We start from the raw sequence: 22,273 nt of genomic DNA on the forward strand, positions 1-22,273 counted from the left end.
GCCCATATTGCCTGTCTGTACCCACATATTAATCAGTTACCACGGTGATGGGGACAGTCTGAATGAAAATATGTTGGATGCCATATCATGAATCAACCCTTTGAATCCAAGACCTTGGTAAAACCAAAATCCTGACTTTTCAAGCAAATTTCTAACACATAGCTAGAATAGGCACGGAACTAATAAAGCTCGTGCAAATTTTCTTCTGCTCCTCTCACATTATTTTCAGAATGTATTAATGTTGTTGAATAGATTCTGCTCTCATTTTATTCACGTGCCTCTAATTTCTCACCATTTTATAACAATTTCATGCACAAAAGCTTTATTCAAGGGAATTGCTTACAACAAAGTGGTTGTTATCTCTAATCTATCTGCCAGTCATATCAACAAAAGTGAAGCCATATAAACCTGTTTATTTCCCCTTCAGCAAGCTACTACTTCCATTAATAAGAGCCGCAAGTTTGTTTCTCAGCGTAAGGAGTTAAAAAAGTGTACATAAATAGTTTTTCTGTCTCTGAAGATACCTTCTTTGAGCTGTAATGTAAGCAACTCTGTGTGGTAAGCTACCACTAACATTAATATAGATTAAGGATCTCAATGTATAAAGTAAGTGGCGATGAACAGCAATTCTGCTTTTGCTGCAGTTTCCTATAAGGAGAGATTTTCAGGTCTGTAGAACCGTGGACATATTTTTAACAGTTGTAATAATGAGGTCTGTACTTTTTGAGCTGAAACCTTATCTATTGACTATGGGCTTCACAAAGCATGTATGACTCATTTAGCATGTTGCCTCTGACATCTGCTTGCCTTCAGAGGCACACAGCGTGCTCACTGTATTGATACTGGAAAAGTAGTGGGCTGCGCAGAGGTAAGAGTGCTCTGAAATCATCACTGCATTAGAGATAATTTTCTTTATTATGGAACATTTTGGACCTATTTTAAATCATTTCATAAATGGTACAAACCCCATTCAAGGTCTACTATTTTTATAAGCATTTTAATAAAAAAGATTTTTTTTTTGTCTCCACAGAAAGGACTGTAATTACTATTCCACCTTCTAATATGGATGTAACAGTTGGAGAAAGCATAGTCCTTCCATGCCAGGTGTCTCATGACCCCTCCATTGATGTGGTGTTCACATGGTCATTCAATGGCAATAGAATTGATTTTAATAGAGAAATACATCATTTTGAAAGAATTGGAAGAGTAAGTTTCTTAAACTCCTTAGTGCTTAATGAAACTATTTGCCAGTCTTTAGATGACACAAATATTTATGATAATTCTTCCATCACTATTTATATGCATGGCAAATCACTGTTTCTTTACAAGGGCTGCAGCCATTTATTTTTCTTTCTTAAATTTCATAAAGGCACTTGAGTTATTTGTGAAGTCATAATAAAAATGTCCACATGAAAGAAATGGATGATAGCTATGAATATTTTAATTTAAAAGCTGAATTTTTTATTAATATTGAGCAATTTATGAAAATGTCTAGTATGGAAAGCATGTTGTGAGTGATTAGTTTACTTTCTTTGTATCTCTAGGAATCTGTTGGGGATTTGATGATAAGAAATATTCAGCTACATCATTCTGGGAAATATGTGTGCGTGGTACAAACAACTTTAGACAGTCAATCTGCAACAGTAGATATAATTGTAAGAGGTATGTCTGTTAAATGTAGACACATACATCTTCTGTAGGAACTAGAGCGTCAGCTCTTGTGTAAATGATCCCTAGGATATCAATTCAGTATTTCAATAGTGAAATGCTATATATCTTGTACCCTTGGCCCCAAAATTAGGTTGAGATTCTGGCCAGTGTGATCCTGATGTGCAGCTAACCCAGGGAGATCTGTGCAGTTCTGCTGTGGCCTCCTTGGAAGGTAAACTTATGGCCACAAAGGTGAATGTGGCAGAGCATAGGCAAGTCCTCTACTTTCATCAGACTGCTGTCACCAGCTTCTTGCTGGGTATCTCCAGGTCACTGGGCAGGCTAGAAAAAAGCAAGGAACCTGGTTCCTTTCCACTATTTGGAGATAATATGAAAAATTATTTTCTAATAACTCGTCAACTAACTCGTCTTCTTTACTGCCAGCCACAAGAGATATGCAGTTATGGCAGCAGATCGTCTAAATCCTAGCAAAAATTAGAAATCTGTATAGTGCACCATCTTCAATTTTTTCTAAACCTCAGTTTTGATTAAATTCAAGAGAAGTTCTGAAAATATAGGATGGTTCAGCAAGAGATAAATTGAGTAACTTTCTTTGTCAGACAAAAAAATAATTCCCTTGTTTGCAGTTTTCATATTAAAAACATAAAGACATTATTTTTCCTGACTCAAAAATCTTCATTAATTAGAAAAATTTAATATAGGCATGAAGCCATCATTTAGTGATGGTGCTGCTTTCATGAAACTGCAGCTTCATGAATAATTCCACTGACTTGAGAAAGTAAGGGTTGCCCAACTCAACAATGAATCTTCTCTTCCTAATAACTTAATCTTAAAATGCTGATCATATTAGGCCCCCCAGGTCCACCAGAAGATGTTAAAGTTGAACATATTTCTAGCACTACTGCTGTGTTATCCTGGAAGTCTGGAATAGATAATAACAGTCCAGTCCAGATATACAACATTCAGACGAGGACCCCTTTCTCAGTTGGATGGCAGGCAGTTGCAACAGGTGAGCAATTTGAGAGTTGCCTTGAATATTTTTGCATATTGCAATTAAGCCATTAGTTACTCCAAAATTAAACTGTCACGGCATGTTTGTTTTACCTTTAGTTCCTGAAGTCATTAATGGTAGGACTCACAAGGCAACAGTGGTTGACTTAAGCCCTTGGGTTGAGTATGAGTTTCGTGTGGTTGCCAGCAATAGTGTTGGAATTGGGGAGCCAAGCAGACCATCGGCTCTACTGAAAACTAAAGCAGCAGGTAAGTCCCTAGTTTTTGTCATTTTTTTCCACACAGACTCACTGACAGGTCCCAGGTGTGAGATTTTCACTGCAGCAGAGACACTCCTACAGGGTTATTTGAATATCTGGCATTTTAGTCTGTGGCTGCTATGACTTCACGACAGCAGACCTGCACTACCAGTGCTTGGACATGATTGAGGTACCACATGCTTTTCTCTCTGGTTTGAAGATCACTTGGACCAGTAACAAAGGCTGGAGGTGGCCCGTGCTTCCTCCCTTTGATGTGCCCCAAAATGTTTCTAACCCCCATGCCTGAACACAAAGCTTTCATTCAAGCAGTTGGGGAGCAAAATTTGTTTTCTTCCAATTATACCTGCATTTAAACCCTGCTCGAGAACTTGCATTGAAAATTATAAAGCCAGATCTCTGGCATATCCTAGCACAAGCAGTTGTTTGATGTCTGAGCGTCAGCAGGGACAGGATATTGGCTTTAACCGAAGGAAATAAATTACAGCATCCAAAGCCCAGTGAAACTAATAGCTTCCACTGACTCCAGGGCGGGATCCTTACTATCTGTCTGTCTAACCTTTACACATTTATCTTCTGGGACATTGAACCTCATAGGAAGGACTCATTCTTGGATGACCGACACTGTCAGTCCTTTGACCTATTCAGTTTGGTACAATTTATTTGATGCCTAAACCTTTCGTTTGTTTTATGTTTCTCCCAGCCCCCTGCTTATCAACTCTCTCCCACCTATAAAATCAGCATTTATTGAATGGATAGCAGTAAAATGGAAGCACCTTTTACAATCCACTTTCTCTTAGTTTATCTCATTTGCTATGCTCTGAAGTTTGACAAACTGCATTTCAAGACAGAACTCAAAATACAGTACTGTACATTATGCAGCGGAAAATGCATATATCCATAAAAGGGGGATCCATTTGTTTCTCAGAATACCTACAATATTTGTCCCAAAGCAGAATTACTTCAAATTGTATTAGATCAATTGATTAAAATTTAATAAGTTATTTTTCCTGTTGTTGAAGCAAAAACTTATACTGAGTATGGATGCCAGAAAAAATTACGTGATCATTAGAATACCAATTTTGATAGATTTTGTCAGCTTTCCAGGTGCAGAGAGACATCAAATGAGCCTTAGCAGCAGTCGGGACTGCCTAGCCAGTGTGGTAGTAAAGCAGATTGCAGGCTGCTCCCAAACAAAGGGAAGACCCTGAGAGCTTCCACGGGGAAAGGTGCAGAGATCCCGCCCCGGGCTCAGGTGTCTGGGGGATGTGTGCCCAAGTGGGACACCAGCCCTGCCTCCAGCAGAACCACAGGAACCTTTCACATGCAAGAAGTGAGGAGCAACGTGAAAAGGGAAGGCTAAAGAAAAGCTGGAGGCAGGGAGAGGCCAGATTTTCTAAATTTCCCAAGGGTGTCACAGATATATGTTCTCCATTACATGATTGATCATAAAGTCAACATTAGTCTTGGGAAGGTCTTTCCTGCTGTTGCCACTGTCGGGCTTTGTAAAGTGTGATATTCAAACCACCTATACAGTCAGTAAAAGCCTTCATCTTGTAAAGTCTTTTTTGTTTGTTTGTTTGTTTGTTTGTTTGTTACTAGAGCAATTCACAAGACTAGGGCTAGAAAGAAAAAGAAACAATAAAATTAATATTATTTATTTATCATGGCAATAGCACAAGGAGCATTATTTCCTTACAGTGTGGCACTGTCTGAAGCTTAAGAGGAATGGAAAGACTCACTTCAGGTTTTAGTTGCTTAACCACTTTACTTCTGTAAATCATCCTGTCTCAAAACATTGCTGTGCCGTGGGAGAAGTAACAGCTTATCTTTTTTTAACAGAATAGAAAAGGGAAAACTGGACAGCAAAAAGCTGGCCATGAAAGGGTGAATTTGAACTTCACTGTTATAATAGCTATTTTGCCAGCTGAAATCTGAGCATTAGTAGATTTGTGGATGCAAATGAGCCACTGTTCATTTCATTAAAATGGAGCTGAGAATTAATTGAGCCTCTGTTGGTGCACTCAGCTGTAAATTTTCATCTGTTTCTCAACTATGACCCAGTTGAGGGTCTGCTGAGCAGTAGTACAATTTTTTTTCCCCGTGCAAATGTAGTAAGTACTGAACACATTTAACACATGAACTAATTCAGCATCAACTGGTTCATGAAACAGTGAAACACTAGGCTTGAAAGTGTGTTCTTTTTTTTCCTTTAATGCAGTTCTTTTCAGTCTTAGCTTATTTGCCTCTGATGTGCACAAAGACATTGATTGTGAGTGACGAAATTGTATACCTATGCTAAACTCTCCAAAAGAGCCTGTCTGTTTGCACTTGCACTCACTTTTATGATTGCACAACAAAATTATCTTGAAATTTCTACATTTCTGGAGAGGATGAAATCAGATAAAGATTTATATGTGGACTTGAATCTAGAAGTGGTTCTGCATTTACATAAATTTCTGGGAACGTTAAGGGTTATTGCCTTTATTGCCTCTACTAGAGCTGGGCTAACACTGAGTGGAAGACATGGGGAAGGGCAGACGGACATGGCAAAACTTGCCAAAATCTCGGAAAAAGCTTCCGAGATATAGCTGTCCTGCCTATTTCTGTCCTCAGCCCTGTCTCAATATGTCCAATGTTCAGACAGTGAGAGCTGAATGAAGGGAATGACAAAACAATATTGAAATTTCTGAAAATACCAAGGATTTGGAAATGGTAAACAGCACAAATGCCCTCTTACGGGGGTTTCTGTCTCAGTTCCAGAGTTGTCCTCTTTTTTATACTTCTCCAGCAGCTGAAGAGGAATGTGATATCCTTGCAAATAGATCTGTAGGAAACTATACAATAAGAACAAGACTGGTCTGTCTAAATTCCATCTGTTACACCACAAACCAGTTCCCCCAAACTGTCGATATTTATAGGCTAATGTGTTGTGCATGTTTATGGAAATATAGAGCAAGAGGCAAGGAATTATATTTTCCTAGCTTCTCCACCAAGAGCCATTTGAGTGATGAGAAGACCCTTCAGCCTGAAACAACAGCATGTTGCTTGGCCTTGACCTTGCACCTATGGTGCCATACACCTGGAGCAATGCTGGAGAAAGCAAGCTCTAATCAGTGAACTTTTGGACAGTTTCAGTGTTGGGAGAAAGAGAAAAGCAAATTAAGAGTTTTGCATTTCCCAAGAAAAGTATACAGCCAATTAAAAGAAATTAATATATTGCTCCAACAACATGTTTACTGAACAAATGCATAATTAGTAAATCAGTAGTGTTGCAGCTACAGTCTGAATGGAACATCATTTTGCCAATTAGTTGATGAGGCATAATAATGTCAGATACTTGATGCTACTAGCTTCTTTAATTAATTTTTTGAACCAGGGTACTCATGTATCAAATACATCTGTGGCTTCAGCCTTATAAACTTGAACATGTGTAAACATAATTTCAATTCATTTAAAATGTACTGTTTCATAATATAGTCCCTGTCCTCCATGTTGAAAGGCGTAATAGCTACATGTGAGCTAGGAAAAACTCGAATCACCTAGTTGGCAAGACCCCTGGCAGTAGCGGTGGGTAGTTGACAGCACCAACATCTTTTCTTCTCCAGTTCCTGTCGTGGCACCAACAAACGTCAGCGGAGGAGGAGGCAGCCGTTCTGAGCTGGTCATCACATGGGAGGTAATTATTAGCTCAGTTAACCTAAGCTGTCTAATGGGGAAGAGTCCATGGGTGAAATCACAGCCCTGCTGAAATTCAAAAGCTTTTGGTCATTGGCTTTGGCTGAGCTTGGATTTCATCCTGCATCTGGAGAGAAAACAGCCTGTAAGATATACAGCAAGTTTTCTGTGTTATAGTGAACAATTTATAAAAATAAACAGTTTAAGAGTCATGTTATAAAGATGTTTAGAAGTCTGTATAACCCTCTTATCTCCATTGTACAGGAGGTGCTTAACACACTAATCTGCTTGGCCATTTTCTGCATTAACATTTTTCATACTTTTGTTTACATGTTTTTCATTCTGGAACACTGTGCTGACAAGACATATCCTATTATGCGTTAAAGGAGATGAGCCCTTTAATTCTTCAGCACTCCAGTGAGAGGAGAGAATACACATTTTCAGAACAGTTAATACCATACTACAAGTTGCAATGGGTGAGTGCAGGTCATTTCAGAGAGCGGAAAGAAAGCGTTGTGGGAAGGAGCCCTCCTTCCCCCGCCACCCAACGTCCTCCTCGCGGGCATCGTGATGAATGCAGGCAGCCTCCTGCAAAGCCCGATCAGTGATGGGGCAGGGGCTTGGTCAAGACTCCAGCCCTTACAGAAAACACAGCTCCCACCCTCTGGTTTTTTCATTGCTGCTGAAAAATACATGTGAAGTTGATGTGACTCACCTAATTAAATCTCCTCTCAGACTATGAGGACATCTAACTAAAGCAGGAGCTACTCCTTGCCAACAGCAGCACCCAGCCTGGAGGGCAGGGGCCAGGCAGCTTTGCCATGAATCTTACTCTCGGGTGTAACTTTCTCAGAGCCTGTGCAAGATGGTTTATGTTTAGTTCTTAATTTGGGATGAGGCCTTCAGAAACACGATGCTCCCTTCATAGGTCATGAAAACATTTCTTAATAAAAAATAAAAAAAATAAAAAAGAAAGGACTTCTAGTTCAGCTTAATCAAGGAAAGCAGTCTACTCTCTCCCTTGACTTCATTTTTTTTCCCAAAGAAATAACCAAACTCATATATACAGCTTGAAGGAAAGAAAAAGGAATTAAACTAAATGTAATATTATTCATCAGCTGAGTGAGTTACCTGTGTTCTGCTGTATGCTAAAAACTCGTGCCATTTAACCAGCCTTTTGAGGGAGGAAGGGAGGTGATAGGAAAAAAATGAGGTCAAAAGAGAAAAAAAACCAAAACACTACCACTAGATAAATAATATTGGCAACATTTTCCCATCTCCATGCTCCAAACATAGTGAAGCTTCACTTTTACTGAACTAAGTTTTCGTCCATATGCATCTTTCACTCTTTTGTTTCATTATTCTCCTCTACTGATCTACTCTTTGGGAGCAGAAGAACATGAAAATTGAAAACAACCTGAGAGATCTCAATCAAATTATCCTGTTGGACTCCACAGTGTGTCCTGAAAAATAGTCAGAAGAAATACTAATTATGCCAAGCTAACAACACTGAACACGACTCTCTGGCTTTCTGTGATGAACTCACTAAACATCTTGATTAAATCTGAGGTCACAGAAGCCTCAAAAACAAATTAAATGCTCTGGAAAGTAGCTTGAACTCTTATAAATCCCTAATGCACCATCATCCCTCACACTTAACTCTCTCAGGACTGGAAAAGAGATAGAGGGGAGCATATTGGGGAATTAGTGTTTGTAAAACACTTAAGGAAAGTCACATTTGTTACATATGCCAGGCCAAGCTTATTGCTGGAATTATAATGAATTTATGAAGAAAAGAGTAAAATAAGCGCCCCGAAATCTTCTGATCTACTTCCTGATTTAGTTTTCTCCCATCTTCTCACACCGTTACTGCTCCCAGGAGTTTCTCTGCAGGAGAGGAGGCTGGAGACAGAAGTGATCACAGGGGCTGAGGTTCTGCACCTATGTTTGTCTCTCTCTTTTTGCACCATCTTCCATGTCTCTTCTTCTGTGCTCCTTACTTTGATGCAAGCACCTAAAATAAGTAAAGTTTTGTTGAGAAATGCCTCCTCTTTTCTTGTTTCATAAATGTTCTCTTACTTTGAGAAGCCCATGTAGCAAGTATTTTTATCCCATGAAAGCAAACAGTTCATGCTGGATACAGTGTTGATGTAATTGCCTGTTCAGTATGAGTCATTAATACGTATCTTGACATGAGATTTTATTAATAGAAACATTAATTTTGCCATGTTGACTTGCAGTAACATTTCTGTTCTAAACAAACTTAAATAAGAATATGTTCATGCACTTTAGACTTTCACTTGTACTTAAAAAAAAAATATGTAAGTACTGTACTCATATGCAGCAATTATATAGCTGACACACACTTCTGTGTACACATTTGTTCCTTTCCTGACTCTTTTTTTCTTTAAAAATCATTTATTTAAAATTAGCATTCCTAGACCCCTTGGGGGAAGAAAAAAATCAGCTGCAACCTGTACTGAGTGAAATGCTTTTAATTTTGAAAACTTCATGCCTGAAAGAGAATAATTTTAATGGAGCTGATCAGATCTTTTGTTTCTAAATTGATTGCCTCAATAGATTTATTATTTTGATTTTTATTTCAATATTACATTGACTGATGGAGCAAACATTATTATCTTCTCTAAGGCACAGTCAACTAAATCAATACCACTGAAATATACTCAGAGAATGAAGATTCAATTAAAACAGTGTATACTTGCAAATGCTTATTGACTGTCTGCCTTGTCACTACAGCCAGTTCCAGAAGAACTACAAAATGGGGAAGATTTTGGCTACATCGTTACGTTTCGTCCTCTTGGCTCAACAACCTGGACAAAAGCAGTAGTGGCTTCAGTGGAAGCAAGCAAATATGTTTATAGGAACGAAAGCATTACACCTCTCTCTCCTTTTGAAGTGAAAGTTGGTGTCTACAACAATGAAGGAGAAGGGACCCTGAGCTCCATATCCATTGTCTACTCAGGAGAAGATGGTAACGCCTGTTGCTCTTATTAGTAACAGTTGTGTAGCATCAATAGGTCTCAGGTATGATCAGACAGTCTCCACAGGGGTATTAAAGAGCCTGCTCAAAGCTGCTCATTGAAGATTAACAAGAGACACAAGATGGGAAATTGAAGTTAAAAAAAAAGCAAGGCGCAGATCTTCAGAATCCCTTTAAGTAGATGTTTCAACTTATCTGACCCCAGGGAGCTCCTGCTGGGTGGGCTGGGAAAATCAGGAGACATTCCGAAATGTAGTCCTCAGAGGGTCTGGCTTTTCAAACCACTCTGCAGCTGACCTCCAAAAATCTGACCCGGCTTACAGGTGAAGACCAATTTTAAAAACTTGTTGATGTTCCACAATAAATGGGTAGCAAAGCAAACGATTCACACCAGGTTTCCTGGGCCTCTGCCTGCTGCTTCCCCCCAGAATCTCCTCCTCTTTTCTTGAATCTCCCTCAGATCCTGACATGACACCCTTTTGATAATACAAATGTTCCACCATCTGTGTTTTCTCCCACCCCCCCAGAGCCACAGATAGCACCGGTGGGGGCTTCAGCACTGAGTGTTTCGGCAGCGGAGGTGGAGGTCTCCTGGCAGCCCATCGCGTGGAACAGGCACACGGGCAGGGTGCTGGGCTATGAGGTGAGGCAGCTGGTGCTGGTGTCTGACACCTTACAGATGTTTCTTTCCTGGCTGCATCTGTATTCTGGTTCCTCCTCTCTTGCTTCCAAGTCAACAGGCAATGGAGTCCTTCACCCAACTCTCATTAGCAGCATTTTACCTGAGATAATCATAAACATTTACAGATCAGGGCTGCAGCTCTGTCCCAGACTTTTTGTAATATAAATTAAAACCTCAAGATTAATCGTTTGTGATAGCTACTATAAAAGGGCTCTTGCTGGATTCCACAAAACAAAGCTGATCCTCCCTCCTGTTATACAGCTGTAACACAATGGACTACTTGATAGTTTTGGGGCATGTGCATGACTCATGGCATTGCTTACTGAAGAGATCAGGGTAAATGATCTTCATTGCTATGCAAAGCTTGTGCTGGGTGTGTTTAAAAGGCTTTTGGCCTCTTGCACCTCTTAGAATCATCGAATCATTTAAGTTGGACAAGACCTTTAAGGTCATTGAGTCCAACCATAAACCTCACACTGCCAAGTCCGCCACTAAACCGTGTCCCTAAGCACCACATCTACATGTCTTTTAAATACCTCCAGGAATGGTGACTCCACCACTGCCCTGGGCAGCCTGTTCCAGTGCTTGAAAACCCTTTAGTGAAGAAATTTTTCCTAATAATTAATCTAAACCTCCCCTGGCTCAACTTTTGGAGGCTTTTTGGACTGAGAACCTGCTCATTTACTGTCAGGTTTTCTGCCTTGTGTACTGGGGTGCATTGCTGGTGTCACAGCCAGGTATTTCAGGGTCTGAGCGGGAGGAGCTGCGAGGATGTATGGATGCTGCCAGACCATGGTGGCACTCAGCTAGCTGTGCTGCTTCTGGCTTCGCTCTGGTCTTCAGCACCAGGTGGGAGCAGAAACCCAGTGTCATCTGCATCTGGTATCAACAGGATAGAGCAGAGGTGGAGGTTTTTGTATTAATAACTGGGATACTTGGAAGTAAATTCAGATATGAACCCTGGGCATTTTGCTTGCACAATGAAACAACTTTTTTTTTTTTTTTTTTTTTTTTTTTTTTTTTTTTTTTTTTGTAGACAAGATAAACCAAGAGTAAAACAAGTCAGAAATAATTTAAATTCTGTCCAATCATTACAAAGGTAATAGGAGTCATGTACAGTACACAAAACTTCCAAAATCAATTATTCACTGAAAAAAAAACCAACAGGTCTAAATAGCTTTTACTGAATCAAAAATAGAGGCGGCATACAAAATAATTTAAAAAAACTTTTAGATGACTGAGATTAGTGTTTCTTTCTATCTTTTAAAGTTTTCTTCAAATGTTTTCTAGCCATAAAACTAAACAAGCTTTTAAAATTTCTCACCTTATCAAAGGCTTCCTTTTGGACATCTATAAAGTTAAGGATTTCATTTACTTCCTTAATTGGTATTCGGTCTCTGAAATTTTATTTCTTCTCTATACATATTCATGCTTGGTTTTATTTTCTGCTAGTTTTGAGTACAAAAAAAATCTTGTATTCCTTGAAATCTTCATTGTCAGCCTGTCTGCTTCCCAGCCAAATCTGTAATTGATGTAAACAATGAATTGCCTGTTCTTTGTTCTCACTTTTCAGGTTTTATATTGGACTGATGATCCCAAGGAAAGCACAGCTGGTAAAGTCAGAGTCAATGGGAATGTAACAGCCAAGAATATCACAGGACTAAAAGCTAATACAGTGTATTTTGCAACAGTTCGAGCTTACAACACTGCAGGGACGGGGCCCTCTAGCACCCCGGTAAATGTCACCACTAAAAAATCACGTGAGTATTCCATTTCGTACCACAAATGTTGCAAACTCCCAAGTGTGATGGTGACATTTCAGCTTACCATGACCACAAAATGTTGCAATATCAAAGAAAACCGGATCCCAAATTTCTTCATAAAATTAAGCAACAGAATCTGTGACTAGGAATCTTCTCTATCTCTTCCCGGACAATATTTTTGTGGTCACCATCAAGTTTACCCAGACTCTGGTATTTAAGACATTAATACAATATTTAGCTTCAGGTCTGTCACAATGGAGTTAAACATTCTCATCAGCTTAAATCAGGTTATTTCATTTACCCTATTCTATTTCTATGCTAAAGTAATTCTGTACACGTACAAAATTAGATAACGCTCATGTTTGTATTTCTACAGTGTAGCAACTCTTAGGAAGGATTTCCTTTTGTACTGCAACACCATGTCGCTTGCTTTCAGGAGATGCAGAGTCCATAAAGCAAAGATGTTCCTCAGTCAAACCGTAGATTTGGGTGTGGGAATGTGGGTTTGGTTTTTTAAAGACAAGTGTTGAATGCTCCAAAGGCAGTGCTTTTTGAGACCTTTAAGCTGTGCACTGCAGAGGGTAGCATATGGAATACATTCATATAAATACTATTTAGTCATCAATTTTTTGAATTTCCTGCAACTGTAGAAGCAAAACCCTATGCTATTATGTTTGTGAGAAGCAACTTCATGAAACCAATGCTTTTATGGAGCCATCCTCCAAGGTAACAAGGAAGCACTGAGCACCATCCTGCAGGACTGAACCCATGAAGTAAATGTTCACTAAGCAAAATAGACATAAAGCAGGAAATCCTGGTAATCTACTCTGTACCAGAGTGCCCAAAATTCATTACTCTTCAAGTGCTCCATTTTTTTCATACTTTCCTTGAACTATGTTTTCCCAGTAAACAATTGATCAACCCTTTTGCACGAAAAAGGGAAATATTTCTTCTGTCTTTCACCAGTTTTCGTCTTGTCTTCGTGCTGCTCTGTGCTATTACTCAAAGTGCAAGACAGGAACCAACTTGTAAAATGAGTTAATGATAAAAGTTATGATTTAATGTAAATAACACAAACGAAAATAAAGCCAGAAAAGGTGATTCTTAAAGACTCAAACAGGACTCTTCTCACAGGCAATTTTTAAATGGAAAATAGACTCATGTCTGGAAATTATTCTCTATATTTATATGTGCATATGTATGAAAGACAAGTTAAAGACATGGCAATCAAGTGACAAGACATATAAGGAATAAATTTTCTTTGTTTTACATTGACTTCATCTTCTGTCAAATTCAGGATTGTGCTAATGGTTCATTTAAAAATTAAAGTCAAAATAACCCTTTTAATATTTAAAAACATATATTAAAATTTTAAGCTCTAGTCTCTGAAAGATGCAAGCACTTTCAATATGAGTAGAGATAATATGTCAAGAGAATATAAACAATGCACATCTACAACAGGAACTTTAGCTTCAAGGTAATAGCTCTATCTTCCTACTCATCATCCAGGATTCCCACAATGTTTTGTGCATGCCATTATTGTAGAGACTAAGCAAAACTAAAATGGTCCTTCTGCCAAATAGGTGCAATTCTGATTGAAATATACTTATCTAAGATCAATTTAAGGTCTAAGTTGATATCCTGGTTTATCTTTAAACTACTTAGGAAAGTGGAAATGATGTCCTCCTTCCATGAACATACTGCTCCATTAGGAGCTGTTGTGAAGCTCAGCTCTTCTGCTCTATTTATATGTCATGGATTTCAGAAATTTCTTTCCTTTTTCTTTCAACAGATATAGATACTAGAAATACTTTTCAAGGATAAAGCTCAACTCAATACAGCAACAAAGCCGAGTGTTACCTAAAACATGAGACATTAATTTAAACATTAAGTCATAAAACAAAATAAAACATGAAATCATTAACTTAATAAACTTACTTGGGACTTCTATTATTCCTGATAATGTTGATTACAAGAAATTAGTTGAGGAAATGCCCAGTCAACATGGGTTTATAAAAGGCTTGACAAACCTGATCTCCTTCTGCGACCGAGTGACCTGCTTATTGGATGAGGGAAAGGCTGTGGATGTAATTTACCTTGACTTTAGCAAGCTTTTGACACCATTTCCCACAGCATTCTCCTGGCAAAAAATGACTGCTCAAGGTTTGGACAATCACACACTTTGCTGGGTAAAAAACTGTCTGGATGGCCGGGCCCAGAGAGTTGTGGTGAACAGAGTTAAATCCAGCTGGCGGCCGGTCAGAGTGGTGTCCCCCAGGTCTCGGTGTTGGGGCCACTCCTGTTTAACATCTTTATGGATGATCTGGATGAGGGGATCGAGTGCCCCCTCAGTCAGTTTGCAGCTGACACCCAGTTGGGTGGGAGTGTTGATCTGCTCGAGGGCAGGGAGGCTCTGCAGAGAGACCTGGACAGGCTGGAGCCATGGGCTGAGCCCAACTCGGGGAGTTTCCATAAGGTCAAGTGCCGGGGGCTGCCCTTGGGCCACAACAACCCCCAGCAGCGCTACAGGCTTGGGGAGGAGCGGCTGGAGAGCTGCCAGTCAGAGAGGGACCTGGGGGTGATTGACAGCCGGCTGAACAGGAGCCAGCAGTGTGCCCAGGGGGCCAAGAAGGCCAATGGCATCCTGGCTTGTGTCAGCACTAGCGTGGCCAGCAGGGACAGGGAAGGGATCTGACCCCTGTACTCGGCACTGGTGAGGCCGCCCCTCATTTCTTTCCAGCATTTCTTTCCAGAAGGGGTTGTTGGGGTTGGAATGGGCTGCCCAGGAAGGTGTGGGAGTCCCCATCCCTGGAGGTGTTCAAGAGTCGGATCGATTTAGAGCTTAAGGATATGCTGTAGGTGGGAACTGTGCTAGATGAACGGTTGGACTGGATGATCTCCACGGTCCTTTCCAACAGAGATGATTCTGTGATTCTGTGAAATGATCTGTTAATCTTATTTCTGAAGAACTGTTTGCAGAGGTTTTGCTTGTGGATATTACTATGGATCTGGGGAAGTGTTACACTACCACCTATTCTGTTCCCTGTCTGTATAGCAAAACCAGATAATTTTGTTTTGAAAATCTTCCCATGGTGGTTTTTCAGCCCAAAGATCACGAATTAAGATGTTTTTAAGTGCTAATGCTAAAAAGCTTTGAATAAGGCAGTTTTCACCCATGTTTGAGTGCTTCCAAGATCCTTCAGAATACACAGTAAATGAGGTATTTTACATCCTTTGCCTCTTGTGAGTTTCTTGTACCAAATTCCTTATATAAAGTATCTGCTGAAAGCAACAAAGAGTTTTCAAACAACATTTAAGTAAATTTTCAGTTTTACATATGTGAATGTATATAAATGCCTTCAAAAGGAAAATGAATCTTTTCCAGCAGTGACAGTACAGCTCATGGAAGGACATTTGCTTATATTCACCGAGGTGATCCATTAACACCTCCTTTCCTTACGGGTGGGTTGGATTAAACTTCTCCACAGTCATGAAGCAGATAGATATGAAACAACAGGCACCACCAATTTATTCTGTCTCCATGGAAAATGAAAGAAATCAGACTGTTAACAATTCAAGAGTACTGTCCAAGTTACATGTATTAATCATCAATATATAGGAACTGTAGGGAGAAAAGAAGGATCCCAGAATATAAGCATTTAAAAGTCAGATCTGGGGTACTCACAACATGTTTTTTCAAATCTCTCCTTTTAATTCTGTTCCAGTCCTTATTTCTTCTAACACCCCCAGTGCCGTCCTCCCAGGCAGAGGCTGGGAGAGTGCACTATGGAGATGGAGATAATGTGTTGTTTTAAATCTGAGATATAGTTCAAAGGCACAGTTTCAACTTCACCTGTTCACACAGGATTCGATTTCAGTCGCTTTTAGGCAAATTTTCAAAGTCCTGGCACTTAGGCATAAAAACCCTTTGAAAAGCAACTCTTGGCCTATTGTGCTGAGAATTTATACAATCCTACAATGTTTCATGATGGATCACATGGAGACTTTAATGTGTAGCTCTTTGTAATCTGTCCTCATGGCTGATGAAAACCTTGTCTTTTGTATTTTGCTCTTAGTTTTAGCTTTTTCTGAAATCCATACAGCAAAACACTCTCTTGTACATTAAAATACAGACAGGAACAACATAGTACTTAAACAAAATCTATCAAATATAACTTCAGCTGTCAGACACTGTCAGGCTTTTCCTAATTTTGAAAATGAACTCTTACAGTAAGTGGTTTTGTGCTATGAATAGTTCTTTATTCTGACTAATACAAGAGTAATGATGGACTGGGAAATATTTTTTTACTCTTTTAGATTTGAATCACCCATGCATTTGCTACTTCCATGTCAGCAGCTCATTCAATTACACTATGCAAATTAATATTCAGCTGTATCTTGTGATTATCATCATCTGTTTTTTAAAGCACCAAGTCAACCCCCAGCAAATATTGCCTGGAAGCTGACAAATTCCAAAATCTGCTTGAACTGGGAACACGTAAAAACAATGGAGAATGAATCAGAGGTGCTAGGCTACAAAGTAAGTAATTTCTTTATCTCATTAATCAGACATGTTGTTTATAATAGAGGTACAAACAGTGACTCGCTGAAAGGCCACTGCTCATTACCTGGAAAAAAGTTACTTTTCTGGAGTTACTGGGATGGTTGGCTGACATTTATACAAATGGAAGAACGGCTGTGTTCATGCAGAGTAGGACCTCTTTATCCTGACGCAGGGTGTTTCCTTCCTCAATGCTGGATCTCTCTTGTCCCCTTTCCCTTGTAATCTTATTCATCTAAGATTCTTGCATTCACCTCTTTTGGGGGAGGGAGTTTCACACATATATAAGAAGTAGAGAACAGTCTCTTAAGCATTAAAGGCAGGCATAAAACACATTTAAAAGTTCTCACTCTGGCAATTCATAAAGGTACCTTTGAAAGAGATAGGAAGATGTTTGTATAAAGATTAGTGTGAATGAAGTAAAAAGCACTCCCATAAATCTGTTTTCAAAAGAAAGAAGAATTTAGTTTAAAGTTTGTTTGCAGTCACTCTGACCCTGAAAGACTTATGGAAAGACATTTTTACTCCTGAAGGACTGTAAAAATGGAGGTGGAGAGTGCTTCCATGAGGAAAGGTTCTCGAGACCAAGATCCTCACCTTGCTAGGCATTTTAGTGTCTACACAGAGCTATTTATGCCTAGGGAGGAATAGGATGCACCCCCCTCCCACTTTGCAAACTTTCTTGAGACCATATTCTTTTATACCCTACTGAGTGTGTTTAAGTAACTCCACACACTGAGTAAAAAGTTAAAACTAGACTATTAAGCTTTTTTCCATGTGTCTAACCTACCTGCTTATTACATTTTGATGTGGAAAGAGTGCTCTAAGTACTTTCTGCAGTATTTATAATATGATCCCCATTTCTCCTTCTGCTTTGCTCTTCTGTTGCTCTTCTTAGTATAAATATGTCAAAAGATTGTCAAGAGAAAGGAGTCAAACTCTGTAATTGATGTGCTAGCAAGGCAGAAAGGCTTCTTGGAGGAAAAAGCTGTTCATAGTCTGTAGGATCCCTGTCTACACTCCCCAGGCTCTTCTGCACCATGGCCCAATGATTCATTAGCAAAAAGACCATAATACAAGCAGGCGCTGGATCCGTCATGTTTAGCTGTACAAATGTAGAAATGTAGAAAGAGGAAACTCCAGTGATACTATCCAAATTTCCGTCCTTTCTTGAAGTCTTTAAAAACATACTGCTGTGCAATGTCCCAAGGTTTCATTAGCAGGTGGTAATTTTACACAGAAGTCAACGTGAATATTTCTATTTGACTGTAAATGCTCACCACAACCAGGCAAAATTTAAAAAAACCCCACAACCCTAACACCTCAGTTCCTGAAGTGTCAGATGAGTTCTGGATATAAAAGCTGTTAGAGATCGAAGTCTTCTTTAAAGATGGGTCTAACTTCCATATTTACAGAAGAGCATAAGTGTATTGGACGAGGATTTCATGACCTTACATTCACGGTGAGCCTCAGTTCTAGCAGACAAAAGCTCTCCTGAAAGTTGGAGTAAATGCCTGCTGTGGCCTCCAACACAGAATTCTGCAGAATACGTTTCTATGTTTTGAATTAACTTCAATACTCTGTAGGATGCTGATAGTACTCTGAAAAGTTTGGGACATGACAGAAGATACTTTCAGCCCCCCGAAATTCATTAAAACTTAAAAAAATATTAAATAACTCTTGTTTTCCAATACCTTTTTACTTAGATTTTGTACAGACAAAACAGACATAGCAAAACACATATACTGGAGACAAACAACACTTCAGCTGAACTTCTGGTACCATTTGAAGAAGATTATCTCATAGAAATAAGAACAGTCAGTGATGGTGGGGATGGCAGCAGCAGTGAGGAAATCAGGATTCCAAAAATATCAAGTACGTGAGATTTCTTTTTTCCTCTGAATGTTATTGCATAATAAGAAATCTGTGTGTCCCTAAGAAGTATGATAGATTAAGACTCTCCGTTACTATCAGTGGCCTCCCTCCTGTTGCTTTGTAATGCTGGGTACATGTGGATTAGTCTCTGGTATTCTCAGATTCATTAACGGAGAAAGTATTTTGCACAACACCTAGATGTGACCTTATTTTTAGTGTAGGTCTCCATCCGACCTGGCCTGTGATGCTCAGGGAAGGACAGAGAAACATGGTCTTTTGTTCAAGTCAAAGCTGCAGCTCCCACAAATAACACAGCTCTTAATCTGCTCTGGAGCTGCTGCTGCTACGACAGAGACCCCCAGCCCCGCTCCATGGCTGGGGTGGGGTTGCCAAGGGTCCAACCTCTACTCTCATTAGTATCTTATTATTCATGCAAAATGGAGCATAGTTTTGCAACAAACTAGCCAAAACCCTCCTAAAAGCAGATATTCACAGGGAGGGTGAGAAACTGATTCCAAACCATACTCCATGGAATTGCTGCTACAATTTAAAGAATAAATAAATAAAAATACCAGTTGTGGATAATGTTTCATTTTGAAGATCGAACACAGATTACTGTTATGCTAGAATGCATAGTAAACTTTTTTTTTTTTTTTTTACACTTATTTACTTTTGTCAGAAAATTTTGTGTGCTTATATTTTTACAGGTTTAAGCTCTGGAGCAATAAAGTGGTCCCAAAGGGTAAACCGTGTATTGACATCTGGGATCCTTCTATTGATTTCTGTACTTATATACCCTTTTCCTTGATGATTAAAGCAATGCTCAGACATGGACTTTTAAAAATAAACTGTATGTAGATTTTATCTTAATACTTCACCATGACCAACATTCCTGATAAAGAAAAACAGTGGGGTTGGGGGAGGGACATAAAAGTGGTATATTATTAAGAAAACATTAAGTATCAATATTATATTAATTTTTTTAAATAAGCTTTGAAATTAATGGATAAATGTGTATGCATCAACTGAATGAAGTGGTGCCAAACATAACTTGAGATCGTAAGGAGAGTGGTGTCGAATTTTTTACAAGCAGTAGTTCATATTAAAACGCCAGTGTAATGGTATGTCAGACATGAAAGACCTGTGCCAAGCTGTTGTAACTGAGAGGAGAGACTTGCAATTGCTTGTGATGTGGAGATTATTTATCTCACATTCTTCAATGTAACCTGTAAAAAAAAAAAACAAAACAAACCCACTTTGAATTAAAGAAAAGCTATTTGTTTACTTTTTGCACTTTTTTGTATTACAGGAGGTGTCATACAATGCATTATATGAAGTGTACTGTACTATTTTCTTCAGAAAAGGGAAACTTAAATAAAAGGAAACATATGTACCAACTCAAAGCTCATTGAATTCAACAGAAAGACTTTCAATGGCATCAGCAAGCCTTGAACCAGATCTGAATAAGTCAGTATCTTTTATAATATGAGTCACCTTACATATTCTCAAATACATTGTAAAGGACTTTTTCATGCAAAGACTATTCTGATCAACAATACTGTCAGAGATGTTGAATACCTGTTTTGAAGGGAGATTGAAATACATCTGCTTTCAAGCAGGTTCAGTTGCTGTCTCACCTGATACTGTTCTTTGCTGTAGCTTGAAAGTGTAGATTCATCCTTGGACTGGGTGTGAAGGTAAATGAGAACATTGATTTTCATCACCTTGAAATATAAATAAAAATATCTAATTAAGCCCTTCAATCTTTTGAGTTACTAGAATGACAAATTAAACACTAGAGTGAGCATGGCTTTCAAGTCAGTAGATACAGCTCAAAATGGGAAGTCACACCCCTGTCAACTTTAACATCTGATAAAAGGGTTGGTTTTGTCTCATATCATTACTGGGGCCGGGGGGGGCTTCTCTTCCTTCCCACTTTACTCTGAAGTGTATTTTATTTTCACCACTGTCAAATACATGTTGTGCAGTCTTTGTAACCGTTTATAACTCCATGTGAATCAAATATCCCCCAATACCTTTTACAATAAAAATGTTGAAATGGGAATGGTGATATGTAAGCACACAAATGAGCGAAAGGATCAAGGTTCATCTGTGCATCATAATCCTTCAAACAGCTTATTAAACATGTTTCTTGTCCATAGTTATGGGAGGCCAAATTGGCAGCAAGAGAGTCTAAAATGTGAATGCATATAGGAAGCTACCAAAACATTGGTACCTGAGGTTACTCGTGCTGGACTTCCAGGGAGAACTCCACGCACACTGACATGAAATAAAATAACAAATGATAAAAACATTGCAAAAGAGCACGTTACAGAACGATGTCCAAGTTTGATCTAAGGACTCCAGAGGATGAAAAGGATATTAAGTCCCTAGGACAAGGAGTTTTCACTTGGAGCTGCGCTCACCATTAAACATTTGCCTCGTGTTGATGCTGTCGAAGCCAACAGAGTGTGTGTTTCATATTCTCGTGGCTGTGCAGCTGCAGCCTCACTAAAGAAATGACCGTAGAAACTTGTTTTCTTTTTCTTTACTGCGGATAAGCAAATATCACTTACACCTTGTGATGTGTAATAATTCCCGTACTGAATTGAACAAAATGTGTCAGAGTTGACACCACTATTTGGTGGAGCTCTGGCAGAGCTTTCTGCATCATCCCCTCCCAGCTGGTCTCCATGGCAGCTCCATTGCAGACCTTCTTGTGTCCATTAAGCAATGGGTACTTTTTTTTTTCCTCAGCTAAACTCAATCTAAAATTCTTATATTTCATAACATAAATGCAATCCTTCTGCTAAGTTTAAACAAAACATCTCTTTTTATTCAAGTGAAGTGAGATTTTCTGCAGAGCAGTTATATTCAACTGAATAGAAGGCCTGATAGATGCTTAATTGCAGGGAGGCTCTAGAAATATAATGCCACTTTTAGAAGCCTCTCCTCTGGGATTTCTACAAAGATGCTAATCGCAGGAGTTATTAGGAAGAGGTTTAACATAGCTTTCAAAAGAAGAGAACAGTTTAGAAAGGAGTGGATATGGTATTAAAAGTCTTGATAATACCCTAATGAAGTAAAAACATTTTTCTTCGCAGTGAAACTAAACGAGTCACTTCTTCAGATTTGTTTTCATTTCTGTATGCATTACTGATCTTCTTTGCAAGGTACTTTTCTCATGGTAGAAGATACCTTTCAAAATCAGGCTCTTTATGCCTTCAGTGTTTAACCTCTGAATTTCTACGTTAGTCCTATTTTGTCATTCCCATGGGAGTAGCCCTTTTTAAAGTAAAGGACAACCTAGAAAGACCCCTAACATGAATAAAGCTCTTCCCTTGCTGAACCGAACTTGAGCTGAAGCACAAGTGGATTGCCAATGACTCTTCTGCCTTGGGAGCAGAACTTCTAAGAAATCTTCAGGGGAATACCTTTAAATAGAGACATAATGGTAGCCTCCCCCCACCATCCTCCCTAAATCAATGTAGCCCTCTAACTTGTGTGGGTTCATTTTCTCTCTGGCTCCCCAATTCTTTTTTTGGTGGTTCACTAGGATGAACTGATTTCTGAGCTGCCCAAAGCGGTGAAAGTCCAGCTCTTCTTTTTATGTGAAAATGTTATTAAAGCAACTGATGCTGAAATAGATTTCAGATGACCGACAGCTTTCATTAAAATGAAAAAGGGGTAAAAAAACAGTTTTGTCACTTACAGTTGCAGGAAAAAGTTTGAAAATAGGAACAGTATAAATCCCCTAAAAGCAAAAGTCAAAAT

General features: G+C 39.0%; 1 protein-coding gene across 5 annotated transcripts in view; it reads left to right on the forward strand.

Moving 5' to 3' along the window:
- CNTN6 (contactin 6) overlaps window positions 1–20,123 on the forward strand; it is a 151,288-nt gene extending 131,165 nt beyond the window's left edge. For 4 of the 5 annotated variants that reach the window (XM_026857656.1, XM_026857659.1, XM_026857660.1 and 1 more), the window contains 11 exons: window positions 1,031–1,206; window positions 1,545–1,662; window positions 2,522–2,680; window positions 2,782–2,931; window positions 6,548–6,618; window positions 9,375–9,609; window positions 10,146–10,261; window positions 11,874–12,060; window positions 16,491–16,603; window positions 18,331–18,499; window positions 19,207–20,123. In XM_026857656.1, coding sequence (XP_026713457.1) covers window positions 1,031–1,206; window positions 1,545–1,662; window positions 2,522–2,680; window positions 2,782–2,931; window positions 6,548–6,618; window positions 9,375–9,609; window positions 10,146–10,261; window positions 11,874–12,060; window positions 16,491–16,603; window positions 18,331–18,499; window positions 19,207–19,307 — 1,595 coding nt within the window. In that variant the 3' untranslated portion in view covers window positions 19,308–20,123. The remainder of the gene's footprint in view (window positions 1–1,030; window positions 1,207–1,544; window positions 1,663–2,521; window positions 2,681–2,781; window positions 2,932–6,547; window positions 6,619–9,374; window positions 9,610–10,145; window positions 10,262–11,873; window positions 12,061–16,490; window positions 16,604–18,330; window positions 18,500–19,206) is intronic. The other variant, XM_026857657.1, reaches the window with a different exon arrangement.
- The last annotated feature ends 2,150 nt before the right edge of the window (window positions 20,124–22,273 follow it).

Source organism: Athene cunicularia (genome assembly GCF_003259725.1).
Source record: "Athene cunicularia isolate RWA chromosome 12 unlocalized genomic scaffold, athCun1 chr12_part1, whole genome shotgun sequence".
Lineage (NCBI taxonomy): Eukaryota > Metazoa > Chordata > Aves > Strigiformes > Strigidae > Athene > Athene cunicularia.